The 26,087-nt window shown below is 39.2% G+C and overlaps 1 protein-coding gene across 1 annotated transcript in view; it reads left to right on the top strand.

Annotated features, from left to right (window-relative positions):
- The first annotated feature begins 3,194 nt into the window (after positions 1–3,194).
- The window catches only part of SENP2 (SUMO specific peptidase 2), a 31,671-nt gene continuing 8,778 nt past the window's right edge, over positions 3,195–26,087 (top strand). The window contains exons 1-12 of the mRNA XM_007195269.2: positions 3,195–3,474; positions 5,458–5,513; positions 9,420–9,553; positions 10,191–10,257; positions 12,129–12,219; positions 15,447–15,615; positions 17,721–17,824; positions 19,869–19,963; positions 20,544–20,595; positions 21,276–21,339; positions 22,901–23,077; positions 24,626–24,757. Of these exons, the coding sequence (XP_007195331.1) occupies positions 3,374–3,474; positions 5,458–5,513; positions 9,420–9,553; positions 10,191–10,257; positions 12,129–12,219; positions 15,447–15,615; positions 17,721–17,824; positions 19,869–19,963; positions 20,544–20,595; positions 21,276–21,339; positions 22,901–23,077; positions 24,626–24,757 (1,242 nt within the window). The 5' untranslated portion in view covers positions 3,195–3,373. The remainder of the gene's footprint in view (positions 3,475–5,457; positions 5,514–9,419; positions 9,554–10,190; positions 10,258–12,128; positions 12,220–15,446; positions 15,616–17,720; positions 17,825–19,868; positions 19,964–20,543; positions 20,596–21,275; positions 21,340–22,900; positions 23,078–24,625; positions 24,758–26,087) is intronic.

Consider the following 26,087-nt stretch of genomic DNA (forward strand, 5'->3'; position numbering starts at 1 on the left):
CCTGTAAGACTAGGATAACACCTCCCTGCAGCTGAAGGGGGAGGATTAGAGCTCAAGGCTAACAGTCTTGGTAACATTTGGAGAGGGGAATGGGCAGATCTGTAGAAAACATAGGATGCAGAACTGGCAAGTTAAATGACTTATTAGATATGAGAAGGAAAGAGAGGGAAGAGAAACATTAAGCACTTAGCTATGCTGGGCATTGAAGTAGCCCTTTCATATACATCAACACATTTGATGTGCCCACAGATCTGAGAGACGGGTTTGGTGAACTCTGTTTTGCAGATGAGGAAATAGGCTTAGGTAGGGCCTGATGCTATTATTTCTCCACTTGAGGCAGGCCAAGCCATTTGTAGTTGATGTGAGCAAATTTTGTAATAAAATCTAGGACACGGAAAGCTGTACTTGCTTTTGGCATAATATGGCCAAAGTTGTTGGACAGACTGAATAAGATCAAAGTCACATTATTAGAAGGGCTCGCTTTTCTTGAGTACCAGAGGAGTTGGTCCCCAGAAGGAAATTAATTTTCATGGTGGTGAATTATGTTAGATTTTAGGCACGTTAGGCCCAAACCAACAACACCTCACCTATGGGTTTATACCCCGCTTCAGTCAAAGGGCCCAGATCTCTCTTCTGACAGGGGTCAGCAAAAACGAAGTTGGGAGGAAATCTTTTAACACTTCGAGAATGCTGGCCAAGGGAAAATTTGCAAGACTAAAGAATGGCTTGGAGGGCTGGGTCTTCATTGTTCTGTGGAGGGGAGGTAGGTTTTGAGGAAGATGGGGGAGGGGCCATGGAAAGGCTTGAAGGAGAGGATCTCCGCAGGAGGAGGAGGAGGAGCTCTTTTTGGAAAATTAGGGTAACCGGTTAGGATATCCTGTGAAAACTGAAGCAATGAGGTTGTGCTCCTCTGGCGGTACATGGGTGCAAGTTATCCAAACCAAGGGCAGAAATCTCAGTATCCTTGTTACTCCATGTGATTTTGGGATTCTCCTCTGGGCCTCCAGTGAAGAGTTCCTGAGTCTGGGAATGGCTCCGGCAGTAGTGGATTTGGGGTTAAGGATAATCCCACTCCTTGGTCAGTGGATGGGCAGTGGTCCACGCCTCTACTGTGGACGACAGGACATCGAAGGCACCAACTGGCAGACGAGACCCAGGCAGAAGCGACTGTAAGGCTGAATCCCCTTTCCTTCTCCATTTCAGAGGGTGACTAGAGAACTAGGAGGACACAAAGGTGATGTATGTGTGCAGAGGGGCTGGCAGAGTTATTGTTTGCTGATGAGGTCCAGAGATTTGGACTGAGGTTTGTAATCCCAAAGCCCTCCCACTTTTCATGGCGGGTGACCTATGTTTCAGTATTGGGTATGTGAGGGTGCTCTTAATGAGGCCGGAAAAGAAAAAAATATTGTGTTGTGGTGTCGTAGTAGTCTGCTCTGAGACTTGATGCCAATGTCTCTTAAATCTTGGTGGCCAGAACCTGGGAGAAGCTGCTCTTCTAACTAAAGCAGCTTGCAGTTTTCTGATTTATGTTTTAATGAAGACCACTCTTTTGTTTTGGAGAATTCCTTTCCAATACTTGAGTGGTCTTCTTGGTTTGGCAAAAGCAAAGACTTCTATAGTGGAATGGACAGTTGGGACACAGCTGAACTGCCCTGCATAATAATGCCAATGGTAATCTCCTTTTAAGTTAACTTGCGAGACCAGCCTGAAATGGGTAGACGCAAATGTGGAAGGGAAATTATCTTCTGTTGGTGACACGTAGAAGTTGTTGAGAAGAGTGGAGAGATGACCTTGAGGGGCCCAGAATCCTTTTGGGAGGCAATGGGCTATAGATGCTGTACTTGTAATAGCCACTTCTGAATCTTCTCAGCTTTATATTAATAATTCTCCTATTATTCCCAAACTATCTGTAACAGACAGGTGTTAGCTATATTTTAGGGAATTGAGGGAGGATCCCATGTTCACACTTAGGATTTGCTTCTACCCTCTAGGACCTGCCCTCATCCCCCCAGGCCAGTGTGGTGGTAGCCACAGGTGGGTTGCTGTTGCTTCTGGGGCTCTAGTGGGTGGCTTGCTGCAGAAAGAATCTAGGAAGAATGTCTATCGAGCAAATGATGAGGCTTACTGGGGAGTGCCTGTGTTGAAGTTCAAGCAAATCTGGAAGTCTGACCTTAACTGAATCACAGACTAAGGATCAAGTGCATTCAGGGATGGATTCGTGGGGCATGAAAACATTTGAGGATTCCCAAGAGTGTTGGGCCAGGGGACTGGATTTTCCTTTAGTAAGAGGGTGGGTCCTTTTCTGTTGTTGATAATTAACCTGAAGTAGGACCTCTAGATAAGAGAGGGAGAGTAATTAGCAGCACTCCCTGCCAGCTCAGGGGGGGACTAGTAGGTACTAGTAGGCCACAGGTAGCTTTTCATCCTTAAGTTTCTGTGAAGCCTTCCTTGACTTGTGCCCTTAACTTCCCTAGCCGACGGTTTTCCTTTCTCTGGCTCCTACTGCACTTTCTACCCACCTTTATCAGAGCAGCCAATTATCTTTTTAAAAATTTAATTGAAGTATAGTTTACTTACAGCCAATTATCTTGTATTGTAATTTGTAATCATGTTTCTGCCAGTAGACGGACTTCAAGGGCGAGGGACTGTGGCGCTGGTACACAGACTGCGGTTCAAATTCCAGCTGTGCCACTAGCTAGCTTTTTGACTTTAGGCAATTACTTAATCTCTCTATGCCTGGATTTCCTTATTAAAAATGGGCACAAGGCTCCGCATCGCCTGCGGTTGCTGGGAGAAATGAAGGTGACTGCGTGTAAAATACCAGACATAAAGTATGTGAAAAGTAAGGGGCGCCTAGCAGCGTAAACGTTTGTTAATTAACCTAACCTTTATTTGGTGCACTCAAACATTTACTGATCACCTACTGTGTTTCAGGGCTGGGAGCGCTCCCTCCCGGGTGGAGAAACCTCACGTGCGGCCCGTGGGCCTTGTCCCGCGGGCAGCCTCAGGACTGGCTCCGCCGAAGAGAAAACCCCGCCCACAGCCCTTGCGATCTCGTTAGCGATTGGGCTGGGACCATCCCGCAGGCATTCTGGTTGCTAGGCTCGGGAGGTGGGGACCTAGGTTGCGCCTGCGCAGGTTGAGGGCGAAGATGCTTTCCGGTCGGGCGGGAGGAGGTGACGTCAGAAGCGGTGGCAAGCGGGGGCGTCCTGTAGCTCAGGTGACGTTGTATCTGTGGGCCCTAGGACCGCGTCACAAGTCGGCGACTGAGCTTTGGCGTTGGTGGTCGAGGCAGCGAAGGCGGCAGCGGCGGCGACAGCTCTGGGGTTTGCGTCTCGGGGTGTGTCGGCCGCCGCTGCTGCTTGGGCCTGGTATGTACAAATGGCTGGTTAGGATTCTCGGCACCATTTTCCGTTTCTGTGATCGGCCGGTGCCCCCTGCCCGGGCCTTCCTGAAGAGGCGGCGCTCGAACAGGTGAGAGGAGAGGGGGCCGGGGGCCGGGCGCCGGCCTGGCTGTTCCCCTCCCCCACCCCGGGCTCGGCCGGCATAGCGCTGATCCAGCCAGGCAGGCCCCGCTCGGCAGAAACAGGTAGCTGGGGCGGAGGCGGTTAGAGGTGCGTGTCGCGGATGCCCTGGTGACGTAGTCGCTCCTCCGCGCTGTGCAGATGCGAATCCTGATGATGGAAGGAGCTAGTGGTCGGTGACGGTTAGGATCTTGTCAGAGTTCAAGCTGGTTGCTGTCAACAAATGGGGCTGTATCATATTTTGCTGCTCTTAGGTTGAAAACTGAAAATTGAAGGAGTACTGTCTTTGTGTGGCTCCTGTTTACAAAGCACACTCCCAAGTGTTATCTGTGCGCAATAAGTGCAGTTAAGGGAAGTGAGACTCACAGCTTGCCCAAAGCCCTTTCGATTACACTTACTGTTCTCTTAGCACCGAGAGACAGCAGCTGTCTTGTTCTGAAACAGCTGTCAAACTGTGTGTGTGTGTGTGTGTGTGTGTGTGTGTGTGTGTGTGTTTTGCTGGGGAGGGAGAGTGATTCTGTGCTTTAGAATTAGCGTATGAGAAAAAAAAAAGTAGGTACTTCATTCTTTTAAAAAGATCACTAGTCTGTACTCTAAAATTCAGTTAAAATTTTTGGGAAACTAAAAGTTGTTCTCAGCATTTACCTGTTGGTTTGTCCTATTTCATAGTGTCTATCCCCTTCCCTAAGAATTAATCTAGAGAATAAAGTACCATACCAATTCTATACATAACCTCCCAACTTTTAATGATCAAGTGTTAATTTCATTTTTTAAATTAAGCCTCAAGATCATTGGAGGATGGTTTCTTGGAGCTTGAGAAAACAAGATGATTACTTAATGTATGAGTCTAAGAATTCAGATCATTGATGAATTGGCTGTGAGCTAAATTCCATCATGTGTTCCAGAGAGGGCAAGGTTTTAACGTATTCTTTCTACCTTTCTGTAGGGTTGATATAAGGATCATTTGACAACAAGTTGTAAAGTACCTAAAATGATGCTTAGGGTATATAAGGGTAGTGTTTGTATATTCTGCCCCAAGGGCCTTGTGCAGAGGCTGGTGCCTGACAGGCACTTGGTACATATTTATTGAATAAGGAAATGTTAATTTCCTCTCCCCTGTCCTTTATTTTTACTGCGAATCTCTGCTGGTCAGGGAAATAGTGGCTTGTAGGTCAAACTCCTGTTCTTTACCACATCCTTTATCTAAAACAACTCTTTTAAATGTAAGCCATTTTTCAGTCCAGATGAAGATAGTAAGTCTTGTTGGGATGTTTAAAGTTATGAACTGAATGGTATTCTCCTGGGATTTATTCTGTTCATTTTTTTCGTAAATATGATCATTCATAATCATCTTTAGAAGGATGATTATACCATGAACCTTTAACATTCTTGAGGTATAGGTCCAAAAAGTTTCCTGAATTTCCAAATTCTTTGTTATCACTGTAACATAGTTTCCATGATAAAAATGCAGTTAAATATAACACCTTTTTCTGGCTGAGAACTATCTTTTGAGGCTTCTTGTATTGTCTACTTCTATCTGAAGTAGAAAGTGACTTTCTTTGGGGAGGGTGTCATCTTTCAAAAGGAAATTATTTGTTCTTAAATCATTTCTGGAGAGAAAAGGAATAGCATAGTCCTAAGCTTTTACCTATATTCATTTACTAGTTAAATGATTTCTGACCAGTTTCACGTTTGTACTTTAGCCAGACTACAGATTATTATGTAATAGGGAGTTTTGGATCTCATATAGTTGAAACCATAGTGTTATGTCCTCAAATGCTAAAGGCCTACTATAGCATAAACGTTAGTTGGATCTCATTTTATGACAAAGTGAATGGAAGGGGGTGTATTGCATGAATAGTAAGCTTACTTATAGGAGTGTGTATGTGTGTATATGAGTATATGCATATATATCTCTTTTCTTTTTTTTCAGCACTCTGCTTTCTACAGTGGACACTGATGAAATACCAGCCAAAAGACCGAGATTAGGTATTAAATATTAATTTTAAAAGTTAGTTTTTTATATAAGAAAAGTTTATGTATGGACAAAATTCAAAAGATAAAAAGTACATACAGTGAAAAGTAAGTCTCTTTCCTGTCCCTCTTCTACTCAGTTATCTTCTCTAGAGGTAACCAGTGTTAGCAGAGACGTAAGTATCTTTCCAGATAAATAAGCCTGTATGTTGAAAGTGCATTTCAAAATTCCAAATCTTCCTATACAGAAAAGGTGCTTTTTAAATTTGGGGAGAAAACACTGTAAAAACTACTTCAAACTGAGTCATCTAGTTCAGATAGCTGAGTGAACCAGTGTAATCTGTTGCCTCAAATTGTTTACTTCCCTATATCTGAAGGGCTAGACATTGCTTGGTAGAAGAGAATAAAACTAGATTAGAGTAAAGAGAAAAGGCACAGTGGAATACTATAGTAATACTTTCCTCTTTCTCAAAAATGCACGTGAATTTGAATCTACCTCCGGATGAGGTAAAGAGTGGACATGTCTGTGTTAAGATTCCATTTAAATCCAATGAGTGCTTATGGAGCCTGTCTTACTGTTAAGCAATGTGTTAGGTTCCACAGGAAGTACAAAAATAAGTATGACAGGGTCTCTTTTTAAGGACCTTAAAATTGTAGGGGGTGTATGATTATATAGTGGGGGGTTTTAAGACAAGTACATAAATAATACTAATGTCTATGAGGATATGATAAGTGATATAAGAAAGGTAGTAACAAAATACTGTCCAATTTTCTGCTGGTTAAGAGTCTCAGTAAATATTTGATGAAGGATCTAATATGTGAAATGAGTCTTGAAGCATAGATAGGGTATCAACAGAGAGCAATAGGAAGGAAAAGCATTCTAGGCAGAGGGAACAGTATGGGAAATTATGTAATTCAGGAAATAGCAAATAGAACTTAGGGAAAAAGTTGAGCAAAGAGTTCAAAATACAGAGGGACTTTGAATGCCAGGAATTTATACTAAATTCATTAGGACAGTATTTCCCAAAGCACAGGATAGATACCAATTCAAGAAATGATTTTAGGAGATACAACATTCATAGCATTAAGTATCATCTGAATTATGTTATAAACTAAAAATGTTGTATCCTTTTCAGTTATTTTTAATTTATGATTATTTTAAGCAGAAAACATGTTGATTTAATGCTAGCATGTATTTAAAACTTGTCTAATACATGCTAATCTTCCCTTTTTAAACAGGCCCAGCTAGAACTTAATATTGTTGTTTTCATTTCCTCATAAGGCAAATGAGGTTGCTTTACATCAACAGTAGTAATATAAAGTTACCTTTCACAAATACATTTGTTTAGCAAAAAAAAGTGAGTCAATTTTATAGAAAAATATAAACAAACAGCTGTATGTGGTTAAAAACAAAAAACAAAAATCTTTGATGGTGGTATTAGAGAAGGTTCCTGAAATAATTCTGGTATGTTAAGGTTCTCACCGTCCATGATTTCCACGAAATATATATTAAGATTTTCTGACTAGAAACTGTAGAAGGGAGCCTAAGCCAAGGGGGAAGCAGTGGGTAGCAGAAATAATACTTCCTGGTAGAGTTTGTAAAGGTCTCTAGCAGTGCTGGCCAGTAGAACTCTCTGAGATGATGGCTATTGAGTACCTGAAGTGGGGCTATGCAACTGAGGAACTGAATTTTAATTTTTAATTAAATTTAAACTTGGGTAACTACCTGTTGATACTGGCTACTATATTGGACCGTATGAGTCTGTTGGCTGCTTTGGAGAGAAAAAAAGGAAGAGTGAAAAGAAGCAGCAGCTTAGAATTGCAGACTCATGATCTTACAGATGAAAGGGATCTGAAGCGATCTACTTAGTCTAGTCTCAGCAAAATAAGATGGTCTTATCTTCATTTTACAGATGAGGTGGGCCTTCCTGCCTGCTTTTTTTTTTTTTTTAATTTATTTATTTATTTATGTCTGTGTTGGGTCTTCGTTTCTGTGCAAGGGCTTTCTCTAGTTGTGGCAAGCGGGGGCCACTCTTCATCGCGGTGCGCGGGCCTCTCACTATCGCGGCCTCTCTTGTTGCGGAGCACAGGCTCCAGACGCGCAGGCTCAGTAGTTGTGGCTCACGGGCCTAGTTGCTCCGCGGCATGTGGGATCTTCCCAGACGAGGGTTCGAACCCGTGTCCCCTGCACTAGCAGGCAGATTCCCAACCACTGCGCCACCAGGGAAGCCCTGCTTTTTTTTTTTTTTAATCAATGAGATCTTTTGACATAATTTTGGGGCATACTCAGATTTTGACAAAACTTATGGGAAAATAAATATCACAGTACTTTTTGTGCACACTTATGTTATTACACATTTATGTTATTACGAGTACTTCTGCCGTTTGGAGTCTGGATGATAAGCACCAATCCCTAAAGTTCTTTTTCTCCCACTTACAGCACAGTAGAATGTAAGTGATATCCCTCAACGTTATTAGAGGGATAACCTGGAATTCTCTCCAGTTCCTAAAATGAGAAATAAGGCATTTGCAAATTTTGGTACTTCTAACTATTCTATAGTGACAGATTACTTCAAATTGGATTCTGCTTTACCCATCTAGCACATCTTTCTTGTTGTTTAAGTTATTCCCCTATCTTCCTGGAAAGTATTTTATATCTTATATGTTCTGGAGTGCTTGATGTTTAAAAGCCACCATTTCACTTTCACGGTATTTTTCTCTAAAGCAGAATATCGTTAAGATGATGACCCCTTGGGCTTCCCTAGTGGCGCAGTGGTTGAGAGTCTGCCTGCCAATGCAGGGGACATGGGTTCGAGCCCTGGTCTAGGAAGATCCCACATGCCGCGGAGCAACTAGGCCCGTGAGCCACAACTACTGAGCCTGCGCGTCTGGAGCCTGTGCTCCACAACAAGAGAGGCCGCGACAGTGAGAGGCCCGCGCACCGCGATGAAGAGTGGCCCCCGCTTGCCACAACTAGAGAAAGCCCTCGCCCAGAAATGAAGACCCAACACAGCCAAAAATAAAATAAATAAATAAGTAAATTTAAGAATAAAGATGTTAATCTGAGATCACAAAACGATCTTTAAAAAAAAAAAAAAAAGATGATGACCCCTTTATCTCAAAGTAGTGCTTTAGAAAACCTTAATTAGGAAATAGAAAGGAAATTGTAGAAAACAAATCAGCAGTGTAGGAAGTGAGAAGGGGGTAGTGTGATAAAAGGAGGAAGTGGGGAAAGCATTGAAATCTACCCCTCACCCTTATTTATTTACTTACTTATTTTGTAATCTTTATTTTTGGTGGCAGGGAGGGGTGAGTCTGAGATCTTCCAACACATCTTCTCCAGTAGAGGCATAGCTTTGTTTCATCCTAGACATTTAGGAGCCACATATCTTATACTTCACTAATTTCCATCCTGGATATAGCCAAGGTAGTAAGTAGTTGTTTAGGACAACTATATTGTTAACCTGCCTGAGAAGTAAGGACAAACCAGTGAGTAAATGGTAATGCTTCCTAGAATTCTGCCATACCTAGTAATTATATGCTCCAGGTTGTCTAAGTTATGCCCTTATGTCTCTGGAAAAGATTTATTTTACAGTATATATTCTGGGGAACTCATTGCTTAAAAGCTGTCATTTCAGGACTTTTTTTTGTGAGTCAGTATGTGATTTGCTAAAGTGATGGTTTCATGCTTTTGTAACCTCCTAGATATTTTACTAAAAAAACCCCAAAATGCTAATGCTGGAATTGCAGTTATTCAGATACGAGAAAAATTATTTTTACAGGTACCTTTTTCTCTCAATGGTTGAAGATAGGACTTCTAATAAAAATTGAGAGAGGCCTTTTCTAAGATATCTTTTTTTTTTCTTGCTAAAAGTTTAAGTACTCTATATATGTATATGTAATCTATATTACACTTTCTAGGTTGCTTTATTCACCAAGTGAAAAACAGTCTTTACAATGCTGCCAGCTTATTTGGATTCCCATTCCAGCTGACCACAAAGCCCATGGTGACTTCTGCTTGTAATGGAACACGGAATGTGGTCCCTTCAGGAGAGGTCAGTGGGGATAGGCTTCACTGGGGCTACTGGTCTTTGTACTTAATCATTAAAGTTAAATTTTAGAAATATTCTCTTTTTAGGAATTAATATGTAGAATGACTTCTTTCCGAAATGTTCATGTCTTAATTAGCCTTGATACAGAGACCAAAAAATGAAAGATTAAGGAATTGTACATTTAAAAAATATTTATAAGGAGCCTAATTACTAATACAGTTGACCTCTGAACAATGCTTGGGTTATGGGCCCCAACTCTCCACACAGTCAAAAACTCACATAGTTGGCCTTCCAGATCCTTGGTTCTGCCGTATCTGAGGTTCTGCATCCGTGGATTCCCAATCAGTAATCATGTAATACACTAGTATTTACTATTGAAAAAAATCCACATTTAATTGGATCCACGGAGTTCAGACCCTTGTTCAAGAGTCAACTCTACATCTGGTTTTCTTGTTTAAATATGTGTGAAGAATCTGGAATTGTTACTTTTTACATCATTTTGTGAGTCTTGGTCTTACTGATGAAGTTTCTTCTGTGAGGTAACTAAATCATCACCAATAGAGTGATTCTTTTTTTTTTCATATTAAGACTTATTTAAATTCTAAGAGTTAATACAGAGATGATTCTTTTTGATTTTAAGGTATTTTCGAACTCTTCATCTTCTGAACTGACAGATTCCGGATCCTGGAACAACATGCTGAAACTGGGTGAGGTGGTCAAAAACATTTCTGCTTCCCCTACCTCCTTCTGCCTCTGTTCTCTGAGTTTTGGGAATGTGAAAGGAAAACACTGATTTGGCTTCAGATGAGAACACAGATATATTCTCCCTACCATTCTAAAAAGCAAATAGCTTTCCTTTAGTATTGTCTTTGAATTTACTGTTATGTTTCCTATTTGCTTTATCAGCGTCTTTAATGTGACTTAGATCAGGGCTTATTTATTAAAAAGAAAAAAAAAAAGTGTTACCTGAGAGCTTACTCTGTCAGACACTGTGCTAAGTTATCAGGAATAACAAAATAATAAAACCTTTAGTAGCAAAATAACAAAACAAAATAATAGAATAATAAAACCTTTAATAACAAAATAGCAAAACAAATAACAACATAATAAAATAACAAAATAATAAAACCCTGCCTTTGAGGGACATCATCTGATGGGGGAGCAACCTTAGGTTCCCAGTTCTCATGGTTTTGTGGATTAGGAACCTCCATATCATCCTTAGATCCCGAAATTGAATTGTAATTATTATATATACTATATAAAATGCTCTGGTGGGGAAAAATAGGAAGAAGCCAGAGTCCTGAAAATGATTGTGATCTCTGCCACACAGATAGGCTTGTAAAGTTTGAGAGGAAGGGGGAAAAAGAGCTTTTAGAGAAGTTGTGGGTTCAGAAAATTGACATATAGAGAGGATGGTAGATTTATCTTGTGCCTGAAGTACCAGCACTATATTTCTGTGGGTTTGTGTAGCCTAGTCAGAGAAGCATGGGTATTCCTAGGGCAGATTTCTTATATAAAGAAATCCACAATCTCAAATCGGAAATGCTTGGAGATATGTTTGGGAATTCCACATTTTTCAGTTGTTTATTGAATATTATTTAAAAAACCCCAACAGGATTGAACATTGATTCAAGTCAGGTTTTACAAACAAATGAGTGCAGGTCAGTTCACGTTTTGCTGCTACTGACTTAAGAAAAAACTGAGCTTTAGACCTCTTTGCATTTTGGAGTCCTCAGGGACTCCAAACCCCTGTAGTAGCTCCAGCAGATAACGTGGCTGATGAAAATTTTGTTACCCTTTTTTGAGGTATAGTAACCGTCTCACAGGTATTAGAAGCTTCCAGGGAAATGTAGTAACAAAGCAGATTTTCATTTAAAAATACTTCTGTTTTCTTGAGAAGAAGAAACAATTTGAAAAATTTACTCAATTTGATTAGATTACAGAGTTTATAATCATTGAGTTCTTCATGCCTTTTGTTGGCCCCAGCAAGCAAAACTAGTAAAGCTTTCCTATGAATTGTTACTACCTACCTGAGAGCAAAGACAGACTAAGCACTACTGCTTTTCCTTTAACTTTTACAAAATGTGTGCTAGAAAGTAATAGAATTTGAAAAAATAAGATATTTAGTTCTACAGTATAGACTGCTCACAGATTTTCTTTTCTTTTTTTTTTAAATTAATTTATTTTTGGCTGTGTTGGGTCTTTGTTGCTGCAAGCAGGCTTTCTCTAGTTGCGGCGAGTGGGGGCTATTCTTTGTTGTGCTGTGCGGGCTTCTCATTTCGGTGGCTGCTCTTGTTGCAGAGCATGGGCTCTAGGTGCGTGGGCTTCAATAGTTGTGGCTCACGGGCTCTAGAGCGTAGGCTCTGTAGTTGTGGCACACGGGCTTAGCTGCTCCACAGCATGTGGGATCTTCCCGGACCAGGGCCCCAACCTGTGTCCCCTGCATTGGCAGGCGGATTCTTAACCACTGTGCCACCAGGGAAGTCCAGATTTTCTTTTCTAAAGCAGACTGTTCACAGGTATTTTTGTGTGTGTTTTTTGTTTTTCTTTTACAATTACAAATGGTTTTTAAAAATAGGTAATAAATCTCCTAATGGAATAAGTGACTATCCAAAGATCAGAGTGACAGTAACTCGAGATCAGCCACGCAGAGTCCTGCCTTCCTTTGGGTAAGTGTTAAATTCTGCCTTTCTGTAAATGGAAACTTAGTAATTTTTAGGTGGTCACTCTTGCTAGGCATTCTCACTTCTATTATGTAATCTTGTTAAGTAAGTACTCTGAGGTTAGTAACTTGCCAAATATCATACCGCTGGTGAGAGACGTACTCAAGTGTGTGTTACTTTTTCTACCATATCATATGCCTATATAATGTGATTTTGAAAATCTTTAATTTTTAAAATTATTTTTAATTTTTATTTTTTGGCCTCACCATGTTGCTTGTTGGATCTTAGTTCCCCAACCAGGGGTTGAACCCAGGCCCTCGACAGTGAAAGCACTGGACTGCCAGGGAATGCCCTTTAAAACCTTTTAAAAAAGAATTGTCACTCACTTCTAAACTTTTTTTTGAAGTATAATATGCATTCAGAACAGTGCAGAAATCATGTATACAATGAATTGTTATTATTTTATTAGTAATTTTCTTCTCTCTGTGTTCTCACTTTCTAGAACTTCTGTTGCTTGGATATCAGACCTTATGGATTGATCTAATTTAATTTTCATATATAATTCTCTTTTGTTTTTGTCCTTACCCTTTTTTTAAAAAAATCTTCTACCACCGAGATAACATATATGTATACTTTTTTTTTTTTTTGGCTTCATAGTTTTTAAGTTGTAAGCATCCTCCCACTCCCTATTCCCCATGGTTTTTTCTTTCTCCAACCATCGAATTCTTATTATAGAGGTGCAATATCTTTTCTTATCTCTCTAAAGCTGTTAATTATTTTAAAATTTCTTCTCCTCCTTGCTTTGTCTGCTTCCTTTGAGTTACTTCTCCCCCTTTGGTTTATTTTGGTTTTATCTTTCTTACGAGTTCTTATTCAAATACCTGGTAATCCTTGGCTATCCACTCATGTTTGAAAATGAGACACTAACTATAAAAAGTAAGGTTCCCTGGAGGTGGATAAATGGCTGATTGTAGGATTAGGAGAGATAAAGTAAAAAATGATTGTGGAACATCCTGTGCCAGCAATTAAAGGAGCCCTAAAAACCTGGGGACATTATCAACATGACACAGGAGGAAACTTGAAGGGGCTTTCACTGGCCAGCTGGGGACAATTTAAGCATCAAATGAATAAAGACAAGAATACACATGTTAATAAATACATAGTGTGGGAGGAAAAGGTCTTTATAGTAGAATGCCAACTAGTAAGTGTAGAAGGAATGATGGAATTAGAAAATCACCATCTTTTAACTATCACAGTAATAACTGATATATACAGGAATTGTCAGTTGAGCTAAAACTAGTAAGTAAAAGTTTTATGAAGTATGGAATATTTATATAAACTCAGAATTTTTCCCCACAAATTACTTACTAATTATAAAGGGAAAAATAGTAACTTCAGAGTGAAGAAACCTGCCTGATGCCACCTTAACCAAAGGATCAAAGTTTAAATCACCCACAGTGGGCAAACTCACATCCTGGCCTCCAGATACCTTGCACTGAGCAGGACATCATCACCTAATGCAGTATTCCTGAAAAGATCAATAATCTGAATATAATTATGAGAAAACTGGTTAAGCTGAAACTAAGGTTAATTCTACAAAGCATCAGGCTTATACTCTTCATTTTACTCTTCATTCATACTCCTCCTCTTTAACCTGTGATTATTTAGAAGGGTAGAATTATATTGTTTAATTTCCAGATACTTGGGGCTTTCCAGATATCTTTCTGTTACTGATTTCTAGTTTAATTTCATTATGGTCAGAGAATATACTTAGTATGATTTCATTCCTTTTAAATTTGTTAACATTTGTTTATGTCCTAGAATATATTCAGTCTGGATGTTCCATGTTCACTGAAAAGAATGTGTCTTCTGCTATTGTTGGGTGGAGTGTTCTGTAAATGTCAGTTATTGTTTGCTGATAATGTTTTACAGGTCTTACTGATTTTCTGTCTACTTTTTTATTGATTGATGAGTATCGAGTGTTGATGTTTCCTACTGTAATTGTGGACTTGACTATTTCTCTCATCCAGTTATGTCAGTTTCTGCTTCATGTACAGTATTTTGAAACTCTGTAGGTGAATACATTTGACCTAGATTCACCAGTTATTACCATTTTTCCAGTTTGCTTTATCATTCTCTGTTATATGTACATAATATTTTTTTCTGAATCATTTGACAGTAAGTCTTAGACTCATGCCCCTTTAATCATAAGTACTTGAGTGTGTTTATTTCTCAGAATGAGGACATTCACTTACATAATCACAGATTACCAAAATCAGAAAATTTAACATTGATATAGTACTATTATATAATCTTATTTAAATTTCTCTATTATAGAGATTATTTTTTTCTGGCCCACAGTTCAGGGCAGGATCATGTATTACATTTAATTTTCATGTCTCTTTGATCTCCTTTAATCTGGAACAACGCCTCAGCCTCTCTTTGTCTGTAATAGCATGAATATTTTTAAAGAGTACAAAGCATTGCTTTTGTAGAATCCCTTAATTTTGTCTGATGTTTACTCATGATTTATTTTAGATTATGCAAATTTTTTGGTAAAAATACTGCATATGTGATGTGTCCTTTCTTAAACCTCACATCAAGAGAGGTAAGATGTCAGTTTGTTCCATTATCGGTAATGGCAAGAGAGGCAGGCTCTATCAACCAGCAACAATGACTAGGTGAGGGCTTCATGGCTTCCCATTCTTTAGCATTTATTAATTTAGTATTCATTAATTTAGTATTCAGCAGATACTGATTGAGTGTCTTTTGGCTTAGATCATGTACCAGGATACGGTGGTGGAAGGATGAAATCTCTGTCTTCATGGACTTTAAAGTTTAGTGTGGGATGCAGTCCCACAGTGACACCAATAATTAATCAGTCACACCAATAATTAATTTCAGTGGTGCCAAATGACTAAAGGAAAAGTGTAGTACCAGAGGAGGGTATGTTGTGTAATAGCGAGCTAAGCCAGAGTTGGAGTTGGAAAATTGGGCATGAGGAAAAAGGCAAAGGCTTTCATGTGGAAGCCCTGGTGACTGGGACTAGACATTCTATAGCAGAATTCTGGGGTGCCCTCTGCTCTAGAGATCTAATTTTTGTGAATGGTGGTTGTCTGATTTGCCAGGAGCAAGCTTAACCTGAGACAGCTTAATCACAGGATTGTCTGGAGCTTAAATTCCAGCAATTTAAGCCGTTTGGGAATAACTTTTTCTTTTTTTTTTCCTCTCAGTTTTACTTTGAGTTCAGAAGCCTGTAATAGAAGACCAGGTGGCCGTCGCCATAGCAAAGGCAATCTGGAGAGTTCCTTAACGTGGAAGCCTCAGGAACAAGTTGTAACAGAGATGATTTCTGAAGAGGGTGGCAAGGGTCTGAGGCGTCCCCATTGTACTGTGGAGGAGGTAAGCCCTTTTAGCCTGATCTCTTTTAAAAGCAATTTTAGGAATTTGGGTGGGGGGGCAGATAAATAGTATATGTTCTGTGGTACAAAATTCAAAAGGTATAAATGGGTGTACAGGGACTGTAAATTTCCCAGTCTCCCTTCTATATCTGGCCCCTATTTGACTCCAATGCTTATATGTATTCTTCTGTATATATGTAGTCAATTTTCAGGTAAAAGAAAGAAAAAGGAATCATATTAGGAAAAGGTACGATTATAGATTCTTTCTTTTTGGGTGCCTGAATTATTCTAACTTGTTTCTTGTATAAGCTATAATAACTGTGACTAAGTAAGGGAAGTAAATGGTGTACATGTCTGCTTTTTCCTTCCATTTTTAGGGCACCTAGCATGATGTCTTCATCAACAATCTTCCCTTCCCTCTTGAAGTCTTCACTTATTCCAGGAGAATTTAGAACTATTCCTGTCTCTGGCATTTCCCCCAGACCATCACCTATTGCAATTTGCTAGATGGTTTTCTGAGCCACTTAGCTTAGTTCATCAAAGAAATGTTTATTTGGGTCCCAGGTGCTGTGCCAGTTTTTAGCAATTCAGAATTGAATAAAATATGGTCCCTGTTTTCTAGGAGCTTATACATTAATTGTTGTAATCAGCAAGCAAGTAGGCAGAGAAAGGAATGGACTGCAGCCCTGGAGGGGATTTTAAGGAGAGGTGTCAAAGTAGGCTTCAGTACCTCCTAGATGAGAAATAAGGGATGGGACTGAGCAGATATGTATGGGGTATACACAGGCCATATTCTAGAAATATTAGAAGGTAGTATTAGCAAGGACATACTTACTGGTTAAGTGTGATATAAGGTTAGATGGAAGAGCCTGAGTCCCAGATTTCAATCTTGGATAAATATGTGCCACTGACCAGGATACCCTACGTGTTTAGGGGAAGGTGATGACTTCAGTTATGGACATTGTTTAAAGTGCCTGTGAAACACGCAAGAAGACCTGTCCTGTAGACTTTTGGATATATGGGAGTTTTGAGAAGAAGGCAGGGTTAGGGACACATTTCTGAATCTTCTGCATATTGGTGTTAGATAAATCAAGGGAGCTGAAGAGATTATTCAGGGAGAGTATGTAGTGTGAGAAGAGATAATGGGCAGAACCATCGACATTTACAGGCAGTCAGAAGAAATAATATTCAGTGGAGACTGAGAAGATAAGAAATTAGGGGCTTCCCTGGTGGTCCAGTAGCAAAGAATCCGCCTTCCAATGCAGGGGATGCAGGTTTGATCCCTGGTTGGGAACTAAGAACCCACATCCTGCAGGGCAACTAAGCCCACGCACCACAACTACTGAGCTTGTGCACCTCAATGGGAGCGCCTGTGTGCTGCAAGCTACAGAGCCCACGCGCCCTGGAGCCTGCACGCCACAGCTAGAGAGAAGCCTGTGCGCCACAACAAAAGATCCCACGTGCCTCATCGAAGATCCTGCGTGCCACAACTAAGACCCGACGCAGACCCAAAAAAATAAAGAAAATAAATAAATATTTAAAAAAAAAAGAAATCAGGAGAGTGTATTGTCCAGCAAGGCAAGGTGAGGTTAGCAGGGTGAGATGCTGGAGAGAGGTCAGGTGACAGAAGAGCTGAAAATGTGTCCATTGGATTTGGCCATAGAGGGTCATTAGTGACTTTGGTGAGACCAGTTCTGTTTTGGAAGCTGAATGTTCTGAATATGCAAGTGGATTATTTCTGCTGAGTTTTTTGTGGTTAACCCAGTTTCACTGTCAAAAACTCAGATGCTATCAAGGTCTAGCAGATAATGTAAATGAGTGAAATGGGCTGGAGTGAATAGGTGACCAAGGGAATAAATAGTCTTACATAGCTCTGGATTGTTGATACAGTGTTTCAAAAGAGACCAGATGTTATTGGATTTTTCTTTTTAATTTATAAAGTTGGTAATTAAAATTAAAGGAATTAAAAGAACACTAAAATTACAAAAACACTGTGCTGGCGAATGAAACACATCTATGAGCTGCGTTTGACCTCTTAGTCTTTGTTTATGATTTAATTATAGGTTTGATGTGCTGGTAGTTATCTAAATGCTTTCTTTTATTTAGGGTGTTCAAAAAGAGGAAAGAGAGAAATACCGAAGGTTATTGGAGCGACTTAAAGAAGGTGGTCATGGAAACTCTGTTCCTCCTGTAACTTCAACTCATCATAGGTAAAGATGCGTTAACAAGATAAATGCTTTGCCAGACATCTTTTTCCCTTTTTTTTGGAGAAGGGATTGGTGGGAAGGGCTTTGTTGAAAAAAGAGATTAATATTGAGAGAGCGAGCCCTGTAATTTGTCTGTACTGATGGATTATATTGAACAGTGGTTTTACAAAATAGAATTTTCTGTTAGCTTTAAGAGTCCTTTGTTCAAGTGAACTCTTACATAAAACTCTGATACAGAAAAGTGGAATCACTGGTTGAAGTCAGGTTCCCAGGGAGCAGAGAGTTTTTTCAACCTCCCCAACACACGTTTCTCATGACCTCTGTCTTCCTCTCTTTTTCCCCCTCTTCTCCCCAGCTCTTCCCTCCCTTCATCTCCTCCCACCCGCACCCCCCCTGCCCCCCCGCCATGTACACATAGTCTCTGAGGCATCCTAGTGGATGCATCTTAGCACAGTCGGAAATCTTCCACTCTAGAGACAAGATTAAAATCATCCCAGGTCATAAGAAGTTTTCCTTACAGACAGTTTGTTAATTAACTGTGCTGAGTTGACCAAATAGATGAGAATGGCAGAAAGAACTGATGTCTGGCCTTTTATTTCCCTGTAAACAAGGGGACAAAAAATATGCGAGCTCAGTTTTGAGATCTACTTGATAATTCTGACAAGCGGTGTGAGAATACACAGAGGGGAGTCCCAGAAATTATGTAACAGTAAGTTGAAGGTGAAGAAGTCACAAGACTGTCTAGCTTGTTGAATGCAGAAATAACAAGAATTTTAACTTTGGGAATTTTAACTTTGGTTGTGAACTTTAAAAAGAAATTCAGGGGCTTCCCTGGTGGCGCAGTGGTTGAGAGTCTGCCTGCTGATGCGGGGGACGCGGGTTCGAGCCCTGGTCTGGGAGGATCCCACATGCCGCGGAGCGGCTGGGCCCGTGAGCCACAATTGCTGAGCCTGCGCGTCTGGAGCCTGTGCCCCGCGACGGGAGGGGCCGCGATAGGGAAAGGCCCGCGCACCGCGATGAAGAGCGGTCCCCGCACCGCGATGAGGCGTGGCCCCCGCTTGCCGCAACTGGAGAAAGCCCTCGCACGAACCGAAGACCCAACACAGCCAAAAATAAATAAATAAATAAATAAATAAATAAATAAGAAAATCCTTTAAAAAAAAAAAAAAAAAAGAAATTCAGGAACTTCCCTGGTGGCATAGTGGTTAAGAATCCGCCTGCCAATGCAGGGAACATGGATTCAAGCCCTGATCCGGGAATGTCCCACATGCTGTGGAGCAACTAAGCCCGTGCGCCACAACTGCTGAGCCTGCACTCTAGAGCCCGTGAGCCACAACTGCTGAGCCCATGTGCCACAACTACTGAAGCCCGCGCACCTAGAGCCCGTGCTCAGCAACAAGAGAAGCCACCACAATGGAAAACCCACGCACCACATCGAAGAGTAGCCCCTGCTCACTGCACTAGAGAAAGCCCACGCCCAGCAATGAAAACCAAACACAGCCAAAAAATAAAGAAATTTATTTAAAAAGAAATTCAGTTTAGTCGATCAGAATGTTCATATTTTTTTCCATTTTGACTAGCCACTGTTGGGAGCAACAGTATGCTTCATGAACTGTTGGTTTTGTCATGTCAGCAAAATCCTCAAACTATTTTGCTTATTATGGTTTTTTTGTTGTTTTTCTTCTTATGTTCTTTTAATGTGTTGTTTTGGGATCCATTTCAGTATATCGTTTAAAATTTTTCATCTTTTAAGTTGGGTGTTACCATGCTGAGATTTTTCAGTCAAGGTGGTGCTGGGGATTGAGAACATCCACTTTTATAATGGAGAAACTGGAGGTTAGGTAACTTGGCTGTAATATTAGAATCAGGATCAGACTCCTTTTATCCTAGTCCCAGATGATGCTGTGTTGCGTCCTTTCTCTTGTAATTTGACATTTCTGGGTTATCAATAACTCCTGTTTGGAGAAGCTTACCAGAAAGAGATAATGAATACTTATAATAGATTTTCCTTTTGTATCTGATCTTCTTTACTTTTTGTGTTTCTAAGTTCTCAAAGAAGTCAGATGGACACATTAAAGACCAAAGGCTGGGGGCAAGAGCAAAGTCATGGAGTCAAAACAACTCAGTTTGTTCCAAAACAATGTGAGTTCCCAGATTTAGCTGTATCTTAATAGTCTTAATATATTGAACTTAGTTCAAGTGCATATAAAATTGAAAAATGACATACTAGTAAAAGATGGTGTACCAAACTTTAAAACATTATCAGACCCCAGGGCATTGATGGGGGCCTACCAGTACCAGTAGTTAAGTAAAAAAGCTATTTCAAAATAAAGCCAATTTATAAAATACCTCTTGATTATTATTCCTAGCTTCTATATCATAGTGTATATTTTGTGAGCCTAAAATTAATTTCTTTGTATTCCGTATGTTAATTTTCTTGTATTTCTCCAGTTGCTGTTCACTAAATGACACTAAATGATAGCTTACCAGATGAGCAGATATTAGTCAGTTTACACTAAAGATTATATTTAAAGCAGAAAGAGATTTATGCGTTTTTAAGCAACTTAATTTGTATGGAGGCTAATGTCTTTGGAACCCATTTTAGCATTTCAATGTAAATTAATATCTTGATACTTTGGAAACCGTAAATTGAAATTCCAGCTATATGATTGATTAATAAAGGAAACACTTTTTTTTTTCTTTTTTTTTATCATCCTCACAGATAGAGTTGTTGAAACAAGGGGACCTCTATGTTCAGTGAGAAGTGAAAAGAGGTACATGGTTCAGTTTATTCTAAGTTTTCTTTGACATATTATTTTCTTACTTTATAAACTATATTTATGAGTAACCATGTCTGAGGAATTGTGAACTCTCCTCAGCTCTGGTAGCTGGTCAGCATATGTGGGTACATAGGTAGCTCTTGTGTCAGATGTCCACCCTAGCTTGGGAGGGTACCCTTCTCCCGTAGGCATTAGAGGTCGGGAGGCATAGGTACTGCTTAGACAAGAGCGTGGGTGTGGTGGGCATCTCTGGTGATCAGCATCTCTAGTATATGAACAGTGAAGGCAGTTCTGTGTGCCTTAGGATTTTGGATGCTGGTTCATTTATAGTAGAGTTTGGTAAACTATGGCCCATGGACCAAATCTGGTCCACCTGCCTGTTTTTGTAAGTAAAGTTTTGTTGGACACAGTCATGCTCATTCATTTACATACTACTTACGGCCACTTTTAAACTACAATGAAAGTTGAGAAGATGTGACAAAAACCATAAGACCTGCAAAGCTAAGATATTTACTGTCTAATCCTTTTTAGAAAAATTTTGCTAACCTTTGGTTTAGAGGACTATATAAACTCAAGGCAATATTTGTTTACAATTATTAAATCTTTCTGAAACTAGTTTAATATGTATCAGATTACAATCATCCAGTCTGTAATCTCTCACTTTTTTTCCTCAGGTGTTCAAAGGGGAAACTTTCTGATACAGAGAAGACAGTTGGAATCAGACTAGAAAATGAAGGTGTAAGTAGAAACCCCAGTTAAATTTTATGTCTTTTATTCTTTCACCTGACTTATGTTAAAATTTTGGTGCCCATGAAAAATAAGAAAGATGATACATGTTACTTTGATTTCTAATTCCGTTGTTTTCTTTGAAGAAGCAGCAGGCATTGAGGATACACACCTTTGGCTTTCTTCTGAGTTGCCAGATTTTTATCTCTGTGCTGTAGCCACCTTTGTAAGAGAGACTAACTTGCCTCCATCCCAACCCTTATCTCTGTTGCCTGGCTTCTTTTGAAGAATTTTTTAAAACCATACATCTTTAGGGAAAATAGTTGTTCAGGACTTTCTTTTCAGATTCAAGATTTCATATTTACTTGAAAATATTACCAATCTTCTGCATAATTGGATTTTACATTTTCTATATAAGTATCAGAATAAGAAGTGTCCCAGTGATCTCCGTAGCAATACCAACATTTTAAATAATAGTGGCAAAGTGTTTTACTAAGCACTCCATATCCAAAAGAATTATATTCCTAAATTAAATGCAAACTTGAAGTTTTAGATTATTTCATATTTTAGGTAATAGAAATAACCAAAGTTTAGGGAACTGCTTTGTGTTAAGTATCAGTCTGATCAAGATTCTCTTTTCCCATTTGATATCTTCATAAGAACTAATCTTAAGGCTAAGTCATAGTCTTAAGTCATGATCTTAAGTCCTAAGTCTTAGATTGTTCCCTTCTCTAATGTATTTGTTACCTGGCTAAAGACTACATCCTGCTTCTATCCTGGCTGAACCTGAAGGCATTGCAATCTGGGACCATGTGGAAGGGCCAGCAGCTACTGGTTTCCTAGGACCAGTATACCTGGCAGTTAGCTAGAGTAAAGAGCACTGGCTACGTGTGTTGAGAGTGTCGTTCTAGTCCAATGCTCTATTTCTAAATAAATTTCCTAATTTTAGATAAGTTTGCCTAGCAGATGACTTAAGTTCAGTATTAACAGTTCCGTAGGGTCATGGTAAGGAAAGATTCTTATCAGAGTTTCTGGGATGCTGGCAAAATTCTGTTTATTGACCTGAATGGTGGTTACATAGGTGTTAATATTACAAAACTTAAGTGGCACATTAATGTTTTGTGCATTTTTCTATAATATATAATTACTTTTTTAAAAGGATGAAGTAGAACAAGTTTACTTGGTATAAGGATAGAAGTGGTTTATTTTGAGTGGTGGGATTATGGGTCATATTTTTTGCTTTTTTAAAGCTTTTCAAAATGTCTTTTAACTGTATTATTTTTAATTGAAATAAGAGAACTGAAAATACTTTTCTTGCTACCTCCAGGGAAAACGAATGTTCTGTTTCATGGTTTATAATTGAGGTGTCCTGTTGTGAGCCTTAGGTCTTGAACAATTTTTGTTCCCTCTTCCAGGGACAGGCAGATATGCTTAATCTACTTTACTCATTTGGGGATTTACTAATTCTCTTTTCTTTCAAGATAATGGTGCTGTTTTATATTTCATGTGTTACATATGTTTATATGTGCAAGTATCAAACATGTCAGTAGAATATGGGAACTTTTTTGATCAGAGGAGGGGACTCCAGCTGGAACCTGACTTATCTGAAGAAGTGTCAGCCCGACTCCGCCTGGGCAGTGGAAGCAATGGCTTACTCAGGAGGAAGATGTCAATACTTGAGACAAAAGAAAAAACTTGCTCAAGCAAAGAGAGGGTTAAAAAGACAGATGATCTTCTTGAACTTACAGAGGTATTGTTTTCTTGTGTTGATCAGAATAAGGGGCATGTTTTTAAATAACCTCAGTTATTTAAGACTTGAGTGAATGTTTTGTTTTGAAGAGTTTCTCCAGGCTGGGGAATGTATATATGAAGGAAATCAGGCCCAAGGGCTGTTCAGTCACTGGCTACACTGATCATTAGTGATCTGTGAAAGTGGCCTAAGGGATTAGATTAATTTCAGCAAATGTGAGTAGACAGAATTGTCACATATCTTGGAATATAATGGGTTCTTTGTAGATTCTTTTTCTAAACTTAAAATATTTTGAGTTACACTGTATGGGTTTGACATTAGGAAGGAGTTCATTGCAGTTGTTCGTTTTTTTTTTTTTTAAACATTTTATTTTATTTGTTTATTTTTGGCCGAGATGCACGGCCTGTGGGATCCCAGTTCCCCAACCAGGGATCGAACCCAGGCCCCGGCAGTGAAAGCGCCAAGTCCCAACCACTGGACTGCCAGGGAACTCCTCTTCATTGAGGTTTTTGTTAAGCGATTATGGTTCACTAAAATGTCCCTTTCAATGATTATTGTATTTGAAACATTTCTATAAGTAAAGACTTATAGAAAACAAGGAAATGAAGGTAGTTAAAAATTCTCATTTTAAAGGTGAGCCCACATCTTGACTCCTTCTCCATTGTTGTGGTAGTCAGTACTATTCAGTGAATATTTATTGAGCACTTACTATATGTTGGGCATACAGGTGGAGAGAGAGCGATCCATAAAATAGCAAAATTGTGTATAGTGGGGGGGAGCAGTATTGAAAATATTTGGATGAAATAAATTCTATTGGTTTATAGATTCAGGCTTATAGCTTAAATATGCATTTCTCTTTGTAATTCTTTAGAATGATGCCATCTATTCAATAAGGACTCAGTTGCTAGACTGCTGCCTAGTTTTCTAGTTTCTGCTTACTCTCTTCATGTCAAAAGTGGATAGAATGATCTCTTTGATGTCCTAATTTTATTACTTTGATGTTTTAAAATAAAAGTTCAGGAGGTAGATAAGGAAAGTATGAAAATGCTTTTATAGTATTGTGAAAGGAGCAAAGGCTAAGGAGTTAGACACTCCTGGGTTCAAATCTTGGCTCTGCCTTTTAATCATTATATAACTTTGAGCATGTAACCAAAATTCTCTGAGCTTTACTTCTTCTATAAAATGGTGATAATACTTTCCCCACAAGCAGGGATTAATTGTGTGCTTCAAGCATCTGGTACATGTTTGTTTGGCTCATGTATCCCACATAGTAGTGGGATAATTGAGAGTATACTTTAAATATTATTACCAAATTATTGTTTTCAGAAGCTAATAATTGAACTAGCATTTTTTATAACCATTAGTAGTAAGATTGCTTTGTGCTCCTAAATTGAAATCTTTTCCTACTTCAATTTAGTAGGTCTTTGATGGTATATTTTTCTTAAGGGTCAGGTATTACAGAGATGAAAAGCTTTTTTCCATCTCAGACTTTCAGTATCTGATAGTGGTTCCATATTAAAGTCGCAACCTCTGGACTTTGTAATTCAGGACATGGAAAAGGAAATCAGTAATGCTCTAGGCCATGGCCCACAGGATGAGATCCTAAGTAGTGCTTTCAAATTAAGAATCACTCGAGGAGATATCCAGACCTTGAAGAACTATCACTGGCTCAATGATGAAGTAAGTTGTCTTTTTTTCCCCCTTTGACTCTCATTATGCTTAACCATTTTCTGTCTGTAACCATAGTGGTTTCTACACAATTAAAAGGGGCTGGTAAAGCAACTTTAGTTTATCTAAAACAAAAACATCTTAAACCTTAAAAAGATGATTAATTCTGATTGTTTGCTGCCTTTAACGAGCAATGTTTCCCTCTTCTCCATTTGTGCTTTATTTCATCCACCACTGCATTTACTAGTCTTCAGTGAGATTTTTATAAATCCTGGGTGCAAGTGATAAATGGAAGGAAGCAAGCAAGTGATACTTTATTTTCGATGAATTCTTATAGGAGCCATTTTATTATTTCAATAATAAAGGAATATATTGATCACTGTATGTACACTATGTGATTTTTTTCTTTATTTCATTTGAGTGATAACTGTAAAATTTGCCTAATTGTCATCTTGTATCCTTATGTATTTAGCTAAAGCTAGCTCTTGGTTCTTGCCAATTTCCCAGTTGGTTCTTTACCCAGCTGCTCAGCCCCTGCATTTTCTCCTTTTGCCTTCCTTCCTCCCCGCTATAACTAGTGACATATAAACACATTCTTGTAAAATTAGAATGTTTCTGTTTCACTTATAAATGTAATACGTTTATTATAGAAAATTTAGAAAATACAGGAGAAGTGAAGGAAAAACATCGTTCGAAAGTGGCACAACTCAAAAATAAACAAAATACTAATGTTTTGGTGTATTTCCTTCCATTTAATTTTTTTTAATTGAGGTGTAATTTATATATAGTAAAATTCACTTCCAGTTAATATTTTTGCATATTTTGTGTGTGATATAATTACATATACATTTTCATTGTTGCAGACTTTCTCCTTGAGTTCTTTCTTGTCTCTCCTACTCATATGCCTCAAAAGTACAGTCTCATTCCTTCTTAATCCCTCCCATTTTGCACTGATCATTTTTTTTAAATAAATTTATTTTATTTTATTTATTTTATTTTTGGCTGCTTTGGGTCTTCGTTGCTGCGAGCGGGCTTTCTCTAGTTGCGGTGAGCGGGGGCCACTCTTTGTCGCGGTGCGCAGGCTTCTCACTGCGGTGGCTTCTCTTGTTGCGGAGCACGGGCTCTAGGTGCGTGGGCTTCAGTAGTTGTGGCATGCAGGCTCAGTAGTTGTGGCACACAGGCTAATTTGCTCCGCGGTATATGGGATCTTCCCGGACCAGGGATCGAACCGTGTCCCCTGCATTGGCAGGGGGATTCTTAACCACTGTGCCACCAGGGAAGTCCCTGCACTGATCATTTTTTGTTTTCCATCTTCTGTCATAGACAGCCCTTTTATCCCCTT

Source organism: Balaenoptera acutorostrata, chromosome 4, assembly GCF_949987535.1.
Source record: "Balaenoptera acutorostrata chromosome 4, mBalAcu1.1, whole genome shotgun sequence".
In the NCBI taxonomy this organism is placed as follows: domain Eukaryota; kingdom Metazoa; phylum Chordata; class Mammalia; order Artiodactyla; family Balaenopteridae; genus Balaenoptera; species Balaenoptera acutorostrata.